This window comes from Hyperolius riggenbachi, chromosome 7 (genome assembly GCF_040937935.1).
Source record: "Hyperolius riggenbachi isolate aHypRig1 chromosome 7, aHypRig1.pri, whole genome shotgun sequence".
In the NCBI taxonomy this organism is placed as follows: Eukaryota; Metazoa; Chordata; class Amphibia; order Anura; family Hyperoliidae; genus Hyperolius; species Hyperolius riggenbachi.
Genome location: NC_090652.1, coordinates 193782090 through 193801609, shown reverse-complemented (window position 1 = coordinate 193801609; position 19520 = coordinate 193782090). Strand labels below are relative to the sequence as shown.

The 19520-nt window shown below is 45.3% G+C and overlaps 1 protein-coding gene across 1 annotated transcript in view; it reads right to left on the bottom strand.

The window, feature by feature from the left end:
* The window catches only part of PLEKHM3 (pleckstrin homology domain containing M3), a 436952-nt gene that overhangs the window by 219852 nt on the left and 197580 nt on the right, over positions 1 to 19520 (bottom strand). Inside the window, exon 5 of the mRNA XM_068244963.1 lies at positions 8450 to 8643. Within this exon, the coding sequence (XP_068101064.1) occupies positions 8450 to 8643 (194 nt within the window). The remainder of the gene's footprint in view (positions 1 to 8449; positions 8644 to 19520) is intronic.

The following is a 19520-nucleotide window of genomic DNA, read 5'->3' as shown; positions in this document are numbered from 1 at the left end:
ATAGGCCCATAGACAGATTAGAATAGGAGGGGGCAAACGACGACCCCATCGCTGTGCCATTGGTTTGATGGTAGATCTTATCCATAAATGTGAAAACGTTGTTTTGAAAAAAAAATTCAGTGCAGTTAGCTAGAAAAGACTGTTGACTTTGGGGCATTAAAGGGTTGGTAGACAGGAAGTGTTTGATGGCTGAAATGCCGTATGAATGGGGTATATTTGTGTATAGTGAAGTAACATCACAAGTAAGCCATAGGCAGTTTTCTTGTCAAGTAATGGAGCTGATGAGTTCAATGAGATGTGAGGAATGAGATGTTGGTCAACGAAACGTGAGAGATTACTGGTAAGCAAATTTATGCCGGATATGATGGGACGTCCGGGTGGTATGGATAGGGGTTTGTGAATCTTAGGTAAGTAATAAAAGAATGGAGTTTTTGGGTGTTGATTTATGATGTAGGTTCTCTCATTTATTGAAATGATGTTGCTGTATAATGCATCGTTGATGAAAGTTTTCAAAATCCTATTAATCTCTGAGGTGGGATCTGCGTCAAGGACTTCGTAATATTTTGTATCCCCTAGTAAGCGTTCTGCTTCTTCCAGATAATCACTAGTGTTAAGAATGACAATCCCTCCCCCCTTGTCCGCTGGTTTGATGGTGAGATTGTAGTTTACCACCAATACCCACAACATAATATTGTATATTAATACTTTATACCAACATTGAATATGCATTACCTACTACCTCCACCAGATGGGGCCAATACATAGCATTAATAACCATAGTAAATAACCAGGTTTCTATCTTTCACAATAATGCCCAATAGCGTTTTTAACAAAACACTACTCAAGCCATGTTTCATTTTCATTATCATCTTTATTTTCCTTATTTATACCTTCTTTGTAGCTTCCCCCCCCCTTTTTCTTTTTTTCCCAGGCACGAGTATCTCCTGGCTGCCTGCCCATAGTAAAAATAGTGCACGGCTACCCAACACATGCACACATACAGCGCTGAACGTCTGTAACGTCACTTCTGCCGCAGAGCGGAAATGACGTACCTTCCTTTTCACCCAATGCGACACTATTGCCGCATTATGCTGCCCTACGCTACCCTACGTGCGACGTTAGAGTCGTATGTAGGAGCATATTGATGACGCGCACGGATGTGACTCTGACATACTGCTGGTAAGTGCCGTTTTTATTTGCTCCTTTGCACCTCACTCTGTTTGTCCTCTTTTTTACTTAACTAACCAATGTCCAAGATTTCACATGATCTACTACAAATTTTGTTTTAAGCTCATTGGTATTTTATTATAATCACCATGGAACCCCCACCACGCTTTTTTCTAAATACACCATTTTATTATATAGTTTACATACATCCTCACTCACACCCGTCACTCTTGCTCCATCACCCCTTCCCATAGATGTCTACTCCCCCCAGAAATTAATTTCCCATCAAACCCCTCCTTTCCTTCTCTCCTTCTCCTACCCACAACACTGGGCATGCATATGATCATACAGTTTGATCACACACTTTGAATACTATACCCTCACCCCGTATATATAAAACTTGATCTGTGTATATGTGTTTGTGTGTCCGGATACACACCAATATGTGCCTTTCATCCCCAGTTGTGTACTCCTATCCTTTACTGCCTGATGAAGTGGGTTTAGGCCTGCGAAACGCGTTGTGATTAACCCCTGGAGTGTACCAATAAACCTACCTTTTGTTGAATGCTTAAAGGAGGTAAGTCCACCACTGCCTCCTAAGCATTTTTAAATATTTTAATTATTGATCTTATTATTTTGGCGCCTCTGTTCATTCTTACAATACGTTTAACATCCACCCTTGGTGGAGGGGGGATACCCCTTTTCGTCACGTCTACAGATCGCGACTTCTTAATCCTGAGTGGGGACAGGTTAATCTCCTCACCTGCCTATACAGCGGTTGCCTGGAGGTAACCCTGGTTTGTGAGTATTATTTTGTACTCGTTTCACTAAATCAATTGCCTTGACTTACTACACTATATTGGGCTCTCGGTTCTCTCTTCACATATTTCCCACAATGCAACAAGGTTCACAGACAGGAAACTGCCAGGAGTACCATGGTCCTCAGAGTTTCTTGTGGGAGGGTTTTCACCACAATATCAGCCATACAGAGCCCCCTGATGATCCGTTTGTGAAAGGAATAGATTTCTCATTTAAAAGGGGGTATCAGCTACTGATTGGGATGAAGTTCAATTCTTGGTCACGGTTTTTCTTTAAGGTCTTTTTTCGCCATACAATGTGTGCTTTCCCCTGAGAAAAAAACAATACTTTGCTGAACGCACAGGGCAGTGCGCTTGTGAAAAGGCGCACAGAAACATTCCTGATATGAATGAGCCTTACTAAAAGCGTTCGCAAGGAACTTAGCAGCTAGTTTTTAGATAAAAAACTGATTGAGAAATATTCTCAGCTGAAGACCCCTGTTTAATTGAGCCTGCATCTCCTGCAGCCAGACCATTAGACATTAAGCAATGCTGATGGCTGCTAAATTGGGAGATAACTAGGCTGAAATTGCCTCCCAGGATTTCCAAAGCAGACTACATTTGAAATATTTTACAAACCCATATTCTCAAAGGGAATAGCAGAATTTCACAAAAAATGGCAACATAAATTTTTAGAGCATTTAGACCACTTTAAAGGATATCACATTTTAATTGATATTGAAACAACCTCTTATCAGTTTCTTTCCATTCAGCCGCAATTAAATTCATCATTGTTTTGCGCACTGGAAAAACCACCTGTTTCTGAACAAGCTGTTCTGAATACATATCATCCTCAATGGAAGCAGGTTTAGGCTTTTCAATAGAAATATTTAAAGCCGTGCAAATGTACTTTAACAATTCACTAGACTGCTCAGGTAGCAGTTTATTTTTTTCCTTATTTAGAGCTTCTGGGTGTCTCCTCTACCTGATCGGAAGATCCCCCTCCATGCTCTATATCCTCTGAGGAGGAATCCACAACCCTCTGTGCCCCAAATACATTGGGTAAGTCCGTATCCATTATAGGAGGGACTATCACATAAGTGGCTCGTAAAGTAGGAGCTTCTCCTGCAGCCAAACCTTTCTGCCAACTGCTGCTGAAACTTAGACAAAACATGTCAGCATTTTCATGGTTTACCACTTGCAGTACACAGGCATTGCACAGAGCTTGGGGAAGGAGGGATCTAGCTTTTCTGGCATATACCACATTCCCTTGTGGCTTTAAATGGCGTGGGGTTCTGAAACACATAGACAGAAACAATGCCAAAAGTTAGAGTACATAGCGTATATACTCGCAAGCAAGCCGGCCCGCATATAAGTCGACCCCCCAACTTTTTCCTGAAAAACCAGGAAAAAAATGATTGATCCTCATATAAGCCAGGGGGTAGGAAATGTTGGCCGTGTGATCCCCCCCAGTGTGTCCCAGTATAGTTAGTATAGTGCCCAGTATGGGTAGGTAGTGCCCAGTATAGCTAGTGAAGTGCCCCAGTATAGCTAGTATAGTGCCCCAGTATAGCTAGTATAGTGCCCCAGTATAGCTATTATATTGACCAGTATAGCCAGTATAGTGCTCAGTATAGCCAGTATGGTGCTCAGTATAGCCAGTATAGTGCCCCAGTATAGCTAGTATAGTGCCCAGTATAGCTAGTATAGTGCCCCAGTATAGCTAGTATAGTGCCCCAGTATAGCTAGTATAGTGCTCAGTATAGCTAGTATAGTGCCCCAGTATAGCTAGTATATTGCCCAGTATAGCTAGTATAGTGCCCCCCATAGCTAGTATAGTGCCCAGTATAGCTAGTATAGTGCCCCCCATAGCTAGTATAGTGCCCCATTATAGCTAGTTTAGTGCCCCCCATAGCTAGTATAGTGCCCCCCATAGCTAGTATAGTGCCCCCCATAGCTAGTATAGTGCCCAGTATAGCTAGTATAGTGCCCCCCATAGCTAGTATAGTGCCCCATTATAGCTAGTTTAGTGCCCCCCATAGCTACTATAGAGCCCAGTATAGCTAGTATAGTGCCCCCCATAGCTAGTATAGTGCCCCCCGCCCCAAGTAACCCCCGTCCCCCCGCGGCCGCCGCTGCTATTAGCTTACCCTGTGGCTGCCGGCTTCCAATAGTCCCCTCTCCGTCTCCCGGGCATGTAAATGGATCGCTCCACGGTGGCTGCTGTGTGATGACAGGAAGCTGTAGGGAGAGCGGCTTCCTGTAACGGCGATGTGTATCGCTGTTACTATGGAAACCACTCTGCCTACAGCTTCCAATCCTGTCATCACACAGCAAACGCCGTGGAGCGAGCTGCTGTGATCTATTTACATGCCCGGGAGACGGAGAGGGGACTACTGGAAGCCGGCAGCCGCAGGGTAAGCTAATAGCAGCAGCGGCCGCGGGGGGGGCGCACTACGACCACCGACCAACGTGACTCGCAAGCAAGCCGACCCCAACTTTTGGCCCACTTTTGGGGAGTCAAAAATTCGGCTTGCTTGCGAGTATATACGGTATACAAAAAAAGCTTTGTCCCATAAGTACTGACAAAAACAAGACCTTACCTGGTCAATGTCAGTATGCACCATAGTGTTCCTGCCCTGAGAGGTATCCTCTATTGCGGATGGCTGAGGGAATGCTGAACCAGCACACTATGTCGCAGCATCTATGCGAATGAATAGACACATGCGGCGCTCCCACGAGGCATGATGTCCGCATCTCCGCCGGCGGAAGTTCCGGGAGCCATCGAGTGAAAACTTCCTCCCGCCTCAGGCGAAAACGCCGCACTCCTTTCAGAGCTACCATGGGGTAGCCGACCGCGGAAATTCGCCAGGCCTGCAGAGGTGCAGGCCGGCTCTACCAGCCTATGTCTCGCCCCTACCTCCACGCCATTAGAGGATCGCCGTGTGGAGTCTCCATCTGAAGACTTCCGCAGGCAGGCAGAGACAAGGCTGGCCTTACCCTCGGACCTCCCAACTAGTCCGGAGATTGTACCCTGTCTGTCCAGGGGACAGGAAAGCACTGAGGGTAGGTAGGAGGATGTGGCTATTTAAATTGTATCTTGTGCTTCCTGTCCCCTAGACAGGCGGGGCAATCTCCAGGTTCATATCCTGAGTGAAGGCAAACAGAAACATCCAGTATGCGCCAGTCCTATGGGCGAAAATGCCTTGCTGATGCTAGAGGTCAGAGGCGAATGGGCCGACTCATTCAAGCTGATAGAAGAGCAACGTTGACTGAAATAACCACTTGTTACAACCGAGTTATGCAGCATTTGTGAAGCCACAACACGCACAACCTTCAGGCGGATGGGCTACAACAGCAGAGGACCCCACCGGGTACCACTCATCTCCACTACAAATAGGAAAAAGAGGCTGCAATTTGCATGAGCTCACTAAAATTGCACAGTTGAAGACCGGAAAAATGTTGCCCGGTCTGATGAGTCTTGATAGAGTCATAATTTGGCATAAACAGAATGAGAACATGGATCCTTCATGCCTTGTTACCACTTTGCAGGCTGGTGGTGGTGGTGTAATGGTGTGGGGAATGTTTTCTTGGCACACTTTAGGCCCCTTAGTGCCAATTGGTTTAATAGTTTAAATGCCACGGGCCACCTGAGCATTGTTACTGACTATGTCAATCCCTTCATGACCACCATGTACCCATCCTCGGATGGCTACTTCCAGCAGGATAATGCACCATGTCACAAAGCTCAAATCATTTCAAATTGGTTTCTTGAACATGACAATCAGTTCATTGTACTAAAATGTCCCCCACAGTCACCAGACCAGATCTCAACCCAATAGAGCATCTTTGGGTGTGATGGAACGGAGCTTTGTACCCTGGATGTGCATCCCACAAATCTCCATCAACTGCAAGATGCTATCCTATCAATAAGGGACAATATTTCTAAAGAATGCTTTCAGCACCTTGTTGAATCAATGCCATTTAGAATTAAGGCAGTACTGAAGGTGAAAGAGGGTCAAACACTGTATTAGTATGGTGTTCCTAATAATCCTTTAGGTGAGTGTATATAGCAGGAAGATGGCGACTAAATTAGCAGCCATGGACACAGGATTTTGGAATTTACTTGTTTTTCCCCTTTCCCCTACCAATTCCCCCTTTTTTTTGACCCTGAAAGTGTGCAGTGTGGTCTGGTGTAGCCCGGGACGCTGGTGCGGTTCGTGGGGAGTTCAAGACCTGGATTTTTTTGACTTGCTGCTGCCTGGCTCTGTTGTCTGTGCAGGTACAGGCCGTGTGGAGTCCACAGCTGCTACCCAGGAGGTTGGGGCTCCCCCGAGGTCGGAAGACAATGCGCCGATTGGGACACCTTTGGCCTTGCTGGATGCTGGCTCCATTCATCCATCAGCAGGGCTAACTTCGGATCAGCCCCTCCATGATGCCAGCCACTAATACAGAAGTAAGGGCCACCGCGGACGCTTCTGTGACAGCCAGATTATCTTGTCCAGCTCTGCCGAATGCTGCCCAGGAGTCAGGACCCACCACGGAAATTAACACTACTGCACCTTTTGAACTGGAACACCTTGACCAGCACTGCCAGATGTCAGCAATCTGGATCCTCAGCAGTGTCAGCCATCACTTCAGGTCTCTTTCATGAAGAACTAGGCCATCACTGCTGAATCTTCGACTCCCTCGACATCAATTTAGGGATAATAGAATAATAGATGATGCAAAGTGCGACTGGTGGCGCTGTAGTATGGCAGCCTCGGCTCTTGGCTTTCACACATTATTCCCCCCTCCTTTCAGAACCTGTACGAGCAGAAACCAATTCCGGGTACCCACTTTGTACTTGCCAAAATAAATGATTCTGACATAGCGCTGACATCTTCTGCAGCGATGTACAGAGTGTATATATATATATATATATATATATATATACATACATATATATGTATATATATATATACATATATATATATATATATATATACACATATATATATATATATATATATATATATATATATATATAGAGTCATATCACTAGCTGTCCCTCAGAGGGGATCACAATCTAATCCCTGAGGTGACTGCTGCTGCTGGGGGAGAGGGGGACATGGTGGCATACAGGGGGAATACAGGGGGAACAGAAGAGACACACAGGGGGAACAGAGGTGCCATACACATGGGGGAACTAAGGAGACACACAGGGGGAACAGAGGTGGCACACACAGGGGGAACAGAGGTGGCACGAATGGAGTCACACATTACATTTTCACTAGCTAATAATAAACTGATACAATTAAGTTATGCATCTTATACATATACAACTTATATAACTTAGGTCAGAATGGGAAGAAAATGGACAGAACACCACAAGGCATCCTAAATACAATGAAGAGAATACAGAATTAATTTAATATAAGACAAGATACAGAATGCTTATATTGTGCTTTTCTCCTGGTGAACTCAAAGCACCAGAGCGGCAACCACTTAATGTGTGCTCCACAGGCGACCAAGATCATTAGGGAGCCTTACCCAAAGACTGTTTTTTTTACTTAGTGGCTTGATCCGGGATTCAAACCCTGGTCAAAGGCTTGAATCCTACATCAAAGGCAGCAGATTTTAATAGTACATTATCCAGTTGCAGACAGATGCATGTAATATATACCATACACCACAAACATACTGTAAACCAATATATATAAATTCTTGATAATGACAACAACAATACAACATGCTTAACCACTTGTGAACGTGGCATCTCTGGCCCCTTAAAGGGACACTGAGCACCTTTTAAAAACACAATTTGAACTTACCTCTGGCTTCCTCCAGCCCTCCATAGGCCGTGAGGTCCCCCAGCGTCCTCCTGGCTCCTCTCCCAGTCCCTTCATTAATTGGTGACTTCGGCCTGAAGTCACCAGTACGCATGCGCGCTACGCGTCATCACACCGGCCGCTGTGTGTCACCACGCCGGTGTGAGAGTCCTGAGCATGCGCAGTTCAGAGGTGGAGAACCGTGCAGGTGCAGGACTCTCACGCCGACCGGCGTGATGATGTGTAGAGTGCGCAGTGGGGACGTGTACTGGCGACTTAAGAAGTCGCCAATTAACGAAGCTGCCAACGGGACCAGGAGAGGAGCCAGGAGGATGCCGGGGGACCTCGTGGAATACGGAGGGCTGGAGGAAGACCCAGGTAAGTGCAAATTAGTTATTTAAAAGGTGCTCAGTGTGCCTTTAAGGGCCAGAGACTTCTTTTTTCTCAAAACAAGCTGTGATCACTGTGACTTGCTCACACTGACCACAGGGTCATCCTGACCGAGATACGGAACTCTGCTGTCAATGTGACAACAGAACGAGAGGGTTTCAGCTTTGCAGTATCAGTGCAGCTTAAAGCTATGCACTGCAAGGATAAGCGTAAAACTACACTGGTCCACAAGTGGTTAAAAGGGTAATTCCAACTCTGGTCATATGCCATTATGATGCCACTCACCTTCGACGTAGATCTTCAGCTACAACTGCCCTGCAACTGAAAAGGTAGGCCCGAAGCGACTTCAGTTGCTGTCTCAAATGTACAACTTGAGCCAATGCTTCAACGTGTCTATAGAGCAATGGGTTCTCCTGATGCACATCAATCAGTGGTTCTTCATAAACATATTCTAAAAACTCTTTAGCCTGCTTGGATACCTGAAAAAAATGTTTAAAGGTCAGTATGTACAGGTTTTCTTCATGTGTGATATATGACTTTTTTCACATTGTGGTAAACACTCTTGCTAATGCTGTAACAGTGAGGTTGGCTGTACACCTGAGGTTTGCGATGCAGTGCGAGCACTGCATTGCACTGCATAAATTAGGCTTCATATGACCCTGCACCACTGTGCAGTGATAGGATCATATGATAAGACTCACCCCCCGGCTAGTGACGTACTCCCTGCTGAGCAGGAAATATGATCCCAGTCAGTCTGTGCATGCCTGCTGCGTTGCACCCCGCTCACACTTGCTGAAGCGTCCACTAACTTACATTGCTGCATAATTCGTGAGGTAGGCACAGATCATGCGGTAATGTGCTGCAGCCTTTGTGTGCCGGTGATTTGCATACTTCCGACGCACCGTGCTGCATTGCGTGAATTGTACAAGTCTCCATAGACTTGCATGGCCATTATAAAAGGGGAGCATCGGGAAGCGTATTTTGGGGTGACACAGCGCAAGAGAGTGCAAGGGGCCTCAAAAATATATTTGATAACTATTATTCCTTTTATAAAATCAGCTTATCAGCTTATACTTTTGTAGTAAAACTACACTGTTTCAGTTACATAAAATAACCAATTCAACATTTGCATAAGTCATAAATGGCCTAGCCAATAATTGGCCAAGCATGTCTGTAGCCCTAAACCCTATTGAGCATCTGTGGGGCATCCTTAAACAGAAGGTGGTGGAACGCACATCAACCAGCTTCTTCATGTAGGTGGGGGAGAGGATTCAAGTGGCAAACTGTGAAGCTCTAGTGATTTCCATGCCCTAGAGCAGGTATGTCAAACCGGTCCTACGAGGGCCGAGATCCTCACACATTTTTGACACAGCTCAAATGAATTGATGGGTCTGAATCAGGAAAGGTGTGGTCCATCAGGTAGAACACATTCCTTTCTTTCTCAGTCCATCCTAAACACTGGCATGGATCTGGCCCTCCAGGCCTGGAGTTTGACACATGTGCCCTAGAGAGTAAAGTCATGGTAAAATAATGGTGTGCACACAAAATATTGACACTTTGGGCAGAATTTTGACATTCTTTACTTAGTGGTGTACTCACTTTTGTTGTCAGCAGTTTAGACATTAATGGCTGTGTGCTATTTATTTATGAGTTATTTTAATGGGGCAGCAAATGTACACTGCTACAAGATGTACACTGACTGATTAACATTGTATCAAAGTGACTTAAGTCGTATCTTCAGTGTTGTCCTATTATGTTGTCCTTTTTATATATATCAATGGTGCCAGTGGTTAACCTGTCAATTCTGGTATTCTATGGCAAATGCCAATCAAGCTCTGTGGTGTCGAGCAGTGAGCACAGTGCCCACTAGAAGACATAAGGCCAGGACCATGAAGTAACCTGTATCACATGACTCAGACGGAAAAATCTAGGCAGATGCATTTTTTCTGGTGGACAAACAGTTTGGGCCACCTGACGACTGCCTCCTCTCCACTCTCCTGGCTGCCTTCCTGGCACACACACTATACACAATTCCTGACTCCCCATCCTCATTGCACCTGCCACCCTTCTCTATGAGGACATTATAAGCCAGAGGTTACAGGCACGGAAAGCTGTGCAGTGTAGCTAGACATCAGCAGGAAGCAGTGTCGGCGTCCTGCAGCATTGTCTAGGACAGGGGTGCCCACACTTTTTCGGCTCGCGAGCTACTTTAAAATTCGCAGAGGCCAGGAGATCTACCAATGTTTCAAATGCACCCCCCCCCCCCCCCCCCGGAAATGTAGTTAGGTATAGGTCCCTTCAGTATAGGTTAGCCGGGTATAGGTCCCTTCAGTATAGATTAGCCGGGTATATGTGCCTTCAGTATAGGTTAGCCGGGTATAGGTCCCTTCAGTATAGGTTAGCCGGGTATAGGTCAACCGGGAATAGGTACCTTCAGTATAGGTTAGCCGGGTATAGGTCCCTTCAGTATAGGTTAGCCGGGTATAGGTCCCTTCAGTATAGGTTAGCCGGGTATAGGTCCCTTCAGTATAGGTTAGCCGGGTATAGGTCCCTTCAGTATAGGTTACCTGGGTATAGGGCCGGTGTCTTCCCGCGGTGGCGTCCAGGTCTTCAGGCCTGGCTCCGGTGGGCAACGTGAGTGGAGTCGGAACTCGGAAGTTTTCCGCCTCTCCGAGTCCCGATTGGCTGCGCGCCTCTCCTCCCGATTGGCTGCGCGCCTCTCCTCCCCTGATTGGCTGCGCGCCGCGCCTCTCCTCTCCTGATTGGCTGCGCGCCTCTCCTCCCCCGATTGGCCAGGCTCTCTCCTCCCCTCCCCTGATTGGCCAGGCTCTCTCCTCCTCTCCGCTGATTGGCCAGGCTCTCTTCTCCAGCGGCCAGCAGCAGAAACTGCGTTATACAGCTGCTGGCTGCTAAATTCAATGGGATGCGGCCAAGAGGCCGCGATCTCCTATTGGGCACCTCTGTTCTAGGAGAAGGAGAGCAACCCTTTCAGCTTGCTCAGCTCTCTCAAGGACAGGAGGCAGGACATGAGAGGCAGCAGTAACTGTCCATGCAGATAATTGGGGTATTTCCTGGTCAAAAGGTCCAGCTATGAATCTGCTTCTCTGGCTGCTATCCCTGATACACCCCATACATTCTTTCCCAGGGAAGACTGGATGGTCGTCCTTCCTCCTCCCATTCTGCTGGGTAGCATCTGTGGAGCAGTAAGTTGCAGCAGAGCTTCCCATGCAAGGGACACAGGGACACTCAGGGAAGTCACTCCTCCTTGCCATACACACAAAAGCTGAGCCGGGGACGAACTGCTGACCTATATGCAGCCGCACAAACTGTATGTGGGTTGAATGAGGTTGACATTACTGTGCTGTTGCTGGAGTGAGGAACACATGGGGGAAGGTGAGGCATGGAGATTATCACTGTCATCTGTATGCATCTCTACCCTGTAGAGAGAAGATTGTGTATGGAGCAGGCACTATGGAGCTCATGGCTTACTGAGCATTGGAAGATTCCCTTTTCACATTCACATTCACATTTCACATTGTGTGTGTGTGTAAATTGTGGTAGTATAGAAATCTCGGATCAGTGAATAATGGCGCACAACTCCTATGCATAAAAATGGCGCCGCATTAAAAAGATACGCTTATCGCTATTTATCATTAGTACTGCATAATAATGGCGCACAGGGAAAAAAGAAAAATGGCACACAGTAACGTTATTTATCAATAGCGCCGTTCATATGCCAAACAGCAGACGTTATTGCGCACAGTAACGTTATTTATCAATAGCTAACCTACATAAGCCCAACTGCAGAAGTTATTTAACTGCAAAACGGTGAATGGATTTAATGTAACACTGTCAAGGTTAGGGTTAGGCACCACCAGGGGAGATTTAGGGTTAGGCACCACCAGGGGGATGCTTAGGGTTAGGCACCTCCATGGGGGTGGTTAGGGTTAGGCACCACCAGGGGGGGTCTTAGGGTTAGGCACCACCAGGGGGGTCTTAGGGTTAGGCACCACCAGGGGGGTGGTTAGGGTAGGGGGGTGGTTAGGGTTAGGTACCACCAGGGAGGTGGTTAGGGTTAGGGCCCACCAGTGGGGTGGGTAGAGTTAGGCACCACCAGGGGGGTCTTAGGGTTAGGCACCACCAGGTAAGTGGTTAGCGTTAGGCACCACCAGGGGGGCTTTAGGGGTTAGGGATAGGTACAGAGAGGGTTCTATGTGTTAACGCTAAATAAGGATAAGGCTTTAACGTTAAATAGCGATATACGACAAACGGATTAGCGGCAACACCGTGCGCCATTATTCCAGGTGCCATTGTCAGATGGATCCTAGAAATTCAATGTCCTACCAAAAAAAAAAGAAAAAAAAAAAAGCAGAAAGTCTAGAACTTACTCAGCATAAAGCCTTCAGGTTAACTGCATTAAGTCTGTTTTTGATTGTTTGGTCAGAGACATTCACACCACTGATCTGTAACTGTAACTGAGTAACTTCCTGTTTCCTGGAATCTCCTCCATGCCCTTGAGCCTGTGCTTGGAGGAACAACAAACCTTCTTGTAACATAAATTGTTGCATCCTGGAGGAGTTGAACTATCTGTGCAATCTCTGTAGGGTCCAGTAGTGACACCAACCTCTATCATGAAACCACTAGTGACACTGGTCATAGCCAAATTCAAAACTGATGTAAAAAAACAAGAGAATATTGAGTAGGGGAAAATGTCAGTGGAGTCCATATGTTAAACTATTCCTGTTTTGGTGGTTGTCTCATAGTAGCTCCTCTAGTACACCTGTTATTAATGTTATCAACATCAAAGCAACTAAAGCGGATTAAAGGGTACCTGAAGTAAAAAAAACAACAACCTCACATCGTGGAAAGCCTCTAGTCTGCAGCAGACATGTCCAAAGTCTGGTCTGGGCACCAAATGTGGCATGCCGAACCATTTCAGGTGGTCCTCAAAGCTCTCTACAGTTGCTAGTTCCATTATCGAGGTATCTAACCAATATCGGTGAATCCTGCCTCCCAAAAGGAAAAAGCCTTATCAGCTACTAACAGCGCACGTTATAAGGTTGTGTACACTACATGAGACTCCCAATGCTCACGAAAATCTTCCAGTCTTTAATCACATGAAGTCATCCTCCAAATCCAACACAAAGAATACACAGCACCACATCAATGCTGTATAGATATTTTATTGTTAAAATAAAGAGACAGCCATAACAGCGTCCTTCCTCAAGCTGTGTCATGCTCTCTCTGAAGTGTACCACAAACTTCATATAGTAACCACAAGTACAAAATAACCAATGGGTTTTGGATATAGCTTGCTTGTGATATATTTGGATCCACATATCTCCTTCCCTTATTAGGGCAAGTTGTAGTTGGTTTATTTCCAGAGCTTCTAATATTGTGATGTGTGTCTCTTTTATGTATTTGGGATGCAGAGGAGACACAGTTACATAGTTATTTGGGTTGAAAAAAGACATACGTCCATCGAGTTCAACCAGAGAACAAAGTACAACACCAGCCTACTCCCTCAAATATCCCTGTTGATCCAGAGGAAGGCGAAAAACCCTTACAAGGCATGGTCCATGGACACGGGGATTGATTTTTGATTTTGCCTTAATTTTTCTGTTTGATCTGATCCTTTTAGGAATGCTATTTTTCATTCATTCACCTATATTTGTCACTAGCCATTTTACATGTGCCTTACGTGGCTTATGTGAAAGGGAGCTATAGGAATTTTTATGCATATTTATACACGTTTATGCATTTAGTAGGTGCTTCATGGATCTTTACGTGTCGAGCGATTGGTGTTCTTATTCATATTTTTATGCTTTCAATTATGTGATGCCTTATTGTGGGAACAATGCGTGCGTTTTTACGTGTGCAAAAACGTTTTTACGCATATGGCAACGCGTATGTCACGTGACTAGCAAGACGTTTCCAGGAAGTTTTTTGGCGTTCAGCGTGACACATATGGGTAGGAACTTCAGTTCCCCATCAGGTCCTCTCTTACTGGACAGTTGGAGTTAGGAGGTAAGGGGGATTTTGAATTTTCATGACACTCTATGATTGGTCAGTTGGATTTAGGTCATAGGGGGCGGAACATACTTGGCTTTCTGTAGTTCCCCGTCAGGTGCTCCATGTCCTCTCTGTATCCTGATTGGTTATTTTGTACATGTGGTTACTATATAAAGGGTGGCGTTTGTGATACACTTCAGAGAGAGCCTGCCACAGCTTGAGGAAGGACTTTGTCCGAAACAGCATCTGTCGCTGTTATGGCCATCTCTTTATTTTACAAATATATCTATAAATTGCGCTCAGGATAACTATAAACTTCGCAGACGTGGTTCGCGTTCACAAATTGTAGTGTAAACAATCAATATAGTCCTGTAAACAAAGAACTGCGCTCAAAAAGCCAAGATGTAATTAGACCATACATACAGTTTACCACAGCAGTCCAATAAAGTTCAGTCCTTTTCCTTGCGAATGGCAAACACTGTAGCATCAGCCACGCTGTTGTCAGTAACACATCAGGGCCCACACGTCATATGCAAAGAAAGAAACACATATAGTGTGTAATTGCGATAAAAATCAATCCAACACCTCCTACGTGTGACACTCTCCGTCACCTCAAACAAACAGCACCAGTGCCAAGGACACCCCCCTTTGTGCCCGCACTCACCCTGGAGACCTCCCAGATATCCGGAGGTGGGAATGATAGTTTAGGGGGTCAAAAAGCCCAATCTTGTGAGGGATAGCGGACCCGCTGCCAGCAGGCATGAGGCAGCGGGCTCCGCTTCCCGGATTCTCACCGCCGGCGTGCCGCCGAGCGGGGCTGTGCGGTCGGCGGAGTCCGTATGCTCGGTGGACTCCGCCGCGCAGTTGCCTCCTGTGGGGTCTCTTTCGCCGGCACTTACCCGGCACATCACGCGCGCAAGGAGGCAGGATCTTTATGCCTCAAGACGGGGAGTCAGCTGACCAGTCTAGTCAGCTGACTCCATCTCCACTGGGGATTGGCTGGGGCTCCAGGGTGGTGCAGGCCAGCTCACTTGCTACAAATAGGACTTGCTACTCAGTAGCAAGTTGTCTGCTGTCGTGAATACACTTCTGTGTTAGCGCTCTGACCTTAGTGCAGTGCCCTGGTGTTGATACTAAGGATTTCACACAGTAGCTTAGTAATATTATTGTATATTGATCTGTGTTTTGACTCTGGTTATCCCTGACTACTCTATCTCTTGCTGATCTTGTACCTTTGCCTATCTGATCCTTGTTGCCGACCTCTGCCTGTTTACCGATTACTCTTCTGCCTTCCGCTCCTGTACTGCCTCCGTCATCTCTGTTGCCAAACCCTTGCCTGTCTGACCTTTCTCCCTTCAGTGGAACGTCTCCCACTGGAGGGTTATCTCTGAGGCTTGCCTCTCCGAGACGCCTGCCCCAAGCAGACAATTACTGCTGGGGGTCGAGATTCCTCACTCAGCCTGGTTAGAGGATCTCACTCACGGGGTTCCCATTCAGAGGTAACCAGACCTCTGAGGAATTGCTGTGTGGTGGACATTTCCACACTTTCTGATATATTACTGTCTTTATTGTGTTCTTTTGTTGGTGTCCAGAGGTTAGCAATATATATCGGATTATCGGTGATACTGCAGATCATCAATAATCGGGTATACATCTGCATTCTTGGTGATACTGCAGATCGCCAATAATCAGATTCTCTCTGCGTGCTGACACCGATCATGACAAATCTGCAGCCAATTCCAATTGCTCCAAAATGACTCTAAAAAAACCTTAAAAAACGCCACAATAGTGTAAAACTGACGTTTTAATATATAAAAGAAGGAATATTGCACTCACAAGCGGAGAAGAATCATAGGCATATCAATACAGGTAAAGTCCCCGGGCGACTGCTCTGCAAGATGCCGTCCAAGATCCGATTCTAACGCTCGCGTCCCTCCACACGCTTCCTACTTACTTGCCAGTCACGAATGCCGTAGCTCCGCCCTATGCATTTCGTCACCTAGTGACTCATCAGTGGCTGACGGCATACACTGGACTGGCTGGTTTAAGGAGTAGCTAGCCCCTCCCCTCGCAGCGCACTGTATACTCTTTATAAAAAATATAAAAAAATAAAAATAATTTCTTTAAAAAAATGTACAGCATTCCTTCAGAGCTGTCACCTTTACAAATACAGGCCTAAGCTAATACATACCATCACTCCTAATCTAAATCGTATTATAGTACCTACTCACATACAATCTCAACTATCAATACATAAACAATTACTGTATCATAGCAACAGGGGCTACAGTCAAGTACATATAAACCTTACTATTCTAATTCCATACTTAGCAAATCCCAATCACAAGTATATAATTCTACACCACCATTACCACACTGATTATTACGGCCAGTATGCGAAAACTTAAAATTAAATTAGAACCACCTTAGACAATTCCTCCCCAACATATACATAATTCATGCTGTATTAATGAAACAGTTTACGTCAAGGTCCACATTCAATCCTTTGGGGGCCAGCGTATCTAACTCGTATATCCAGCGTGTCTCCTTTTTAGATATCTCACGAACTCTATTACACCCCCTCCACGCCGGCATCAATTTATCCACACCACAAAATGACATATGCGCAGGATTACACTGGTGTACCTTTTTGAAATGTAAAGACACACTGTGTAGCTCAAAACCTTTTCGGATGTTCACATTATGCTCACCAATCCTGTCCTTCAGTGGCCTGGTGGTGCGGCCCACATATTGTAGGCCGCAAGTACACCAGACCACATAAACGACATAAGAGGTAGAACAAGTAATAAAGTTCCTTAATTTAAAAGGGCGACCATTCACATTAGAAATTATTTCCTTTAACTTTATCCCCTTCGCCTCTTTGCAGCACCTACATCCCCTACACGGGAAAAAACCTTCTGATTGCCAAGCTGTAAATCGAGGTGGTATAGATGGTGACACACAGCTCTGAGCCAACTGATTTTTCAGATTAGGAGCCCTCCTATAGACAAACGATGGTTTAGAAGGTAAAACCTCCTTTAAGACATGATCCCCCTGCAATACATCCCAATGTTTCCTAAAAATAGATTCTATATGTTTATGTTGTGACGAAAAATTAGAAAAAAAGGAGAAACGGTTTACTTCGTTCATACTTACCTCTTTTTGTGAATGTACCAGTTCCCTTTGGTCGATATTTGCAACCTCCTGTTGTATCTCTCCTAACCACTCATGGTTATAACCCTTTTCAATAAATCTCTCTTTAAAAATATCAGACTGTGAAAAATAATCCCCCATATTAGAGCAGTTCCTCCTGACACGGGTGAACTGTCCCTTAGGGACCCCACGCAACCAACTAGGGTGATGACAACTCGTTGTCTCAATAAACCCATTTCTATCTGTTGGTTTAAAATGGCATTTAGTATTAAATCCCGTTCCCATTCTAATTATTTCCAGATCTAAAAAATGGATACTCACCTTACTGTGTTCAGAAGTAAGTTGGATATTGGGTCTGAGCCCATTCACATCTGATAGAAATTGTATGAATCCCTCCTCATCTCCTCTCCAGAAGATGAGGAGGTCATCTATGTACCTTTTCCACAGTATAATCTGATCCCCTCCCAACCTAATAGCTTCCTCCTCCCACAGGGCCATGTACAGATTTGCCAAGGCGGGGGCAAACGATGCCCCCATGGCACATCCGTATATCGGTCTAAAAAAATCTCCTTTATGCCAAAAAAGTTCTTCCTAAGGGCAAAATCCAAAAGTTCAGTGATAAAATTAATCTGAGTAGTGGAAATGTTGCTCCCCTGTGCCAAAAGACCTCTCACCGCCTCAATCCCTCCCTCATGCGGAATGTTGGTATACAATGAACCAACATCTGCAGTGGCCATCAGGATTTCACCCTCTATACACAGGGAATCCAGAATTTGTAGGACATGTTTTGTATCTTTCAATACCCTAGGTAGGGCATGGACTACTGGCTGTATTTAGCTATCTATATACTGTCCTAATCTATAGGTCAGAGAGCCCACCCCACTCAAGACGGCACGACCAGGTGGATCAATAGGGTCCTTATGGACTTTGGGCAACAATTTTAACAATAAAAGAGCTATACATAATTGACGTGCTGCTGTGGATTCTACGTGTTAGACTTCGTTTGACTCATTAACGGCTATTGAGTCTATCTACTCAAGCACACGTCTGTCCCCATTTGGGTGCTTGTCCCCCTGGTCTCTTCATCATCCTCCAAATAGCATCAGTGTGAGATCGGGATGTATCATAAAAAAATGATAGAAAGCAACAAAGTGTAGACTGATTTATTAAAGATAAATGAATCATAAAAACAGTGACTAGTTGCTAGTTCCACGTGGCCCGCAGGCCATAGCTGCAGTGCCACTTATGGGTGTCCCCTAAGGTGCGATCAGGCCAGTGTAAGTCCAAATGTTCAGGCTGCTCCCAAAAAAGGGGCCAGCTGCAGTAACAGGCATGGATTAGCAGCTGGCACTGTGCCAGCAGCAGTAAGCCACTGATAAGCAGCTGGCACTATGCTAACTGCCCATGTTATACGAGTTATTTCCCTTGGAAATGTTTTGGCAAAATGTCACGGGCATAGTGTACCTAACGGCAATCAGCAAAAATTGTGTTCAAATTTTGTTAGTTCAGCCCCCTAGCACTCTGAAAAACGGCAATAAATTGTGCCACCCCTGGTCTAGAGACTGTCTGAATTAATTTACAACCCCTGTTCCATGGGTGAGTCCCTCTAAGCATATCTGACTACATTTTGCACATACCCAGTTTGGATATGCTTGTACATGGACGGTAGCTTAGCTACAAAAAGAGGTTGGCCCTGGGCAGCAATGGAGAGGAGGGCATCCAGAGGTTTTTGTCTCCTAAGGTAAGTAACCAGATTTTAACCCCTTCCTCGTCACAGTTTGGCTTTAAAAACCCTGTTTTTCTTCTCCAATTAAAAAAGTATCCCGTTAATTAACTTAAAGCGGAATATAACCCTGCATTTCAACTTTGCTCTAAAACATTATTTACAGCATATTATATGCAAAAAGCATTTTTTTTTACTAGACCAGCATTGGAAGGGTTAAACACAGAGGTTTAAAGTTCCGTGGAGAGATATGCAGAAGTTCAGATTGTTACATTCTATTTAGTTATATGTATCTATTGAGAAATGTTACACACTCTTTGGCTGTCCTCCAACTCCTTCTCAGTCAGAGAGATGAGTCACATTCAACACTTAGATACATTTATGTAAACAAAATGTATCTATGTCAGCTTCGGATGCGTCTGCAGAAATCTCCAGGAACTTTAAAGCACTGTGTAACCCTTCCAATGC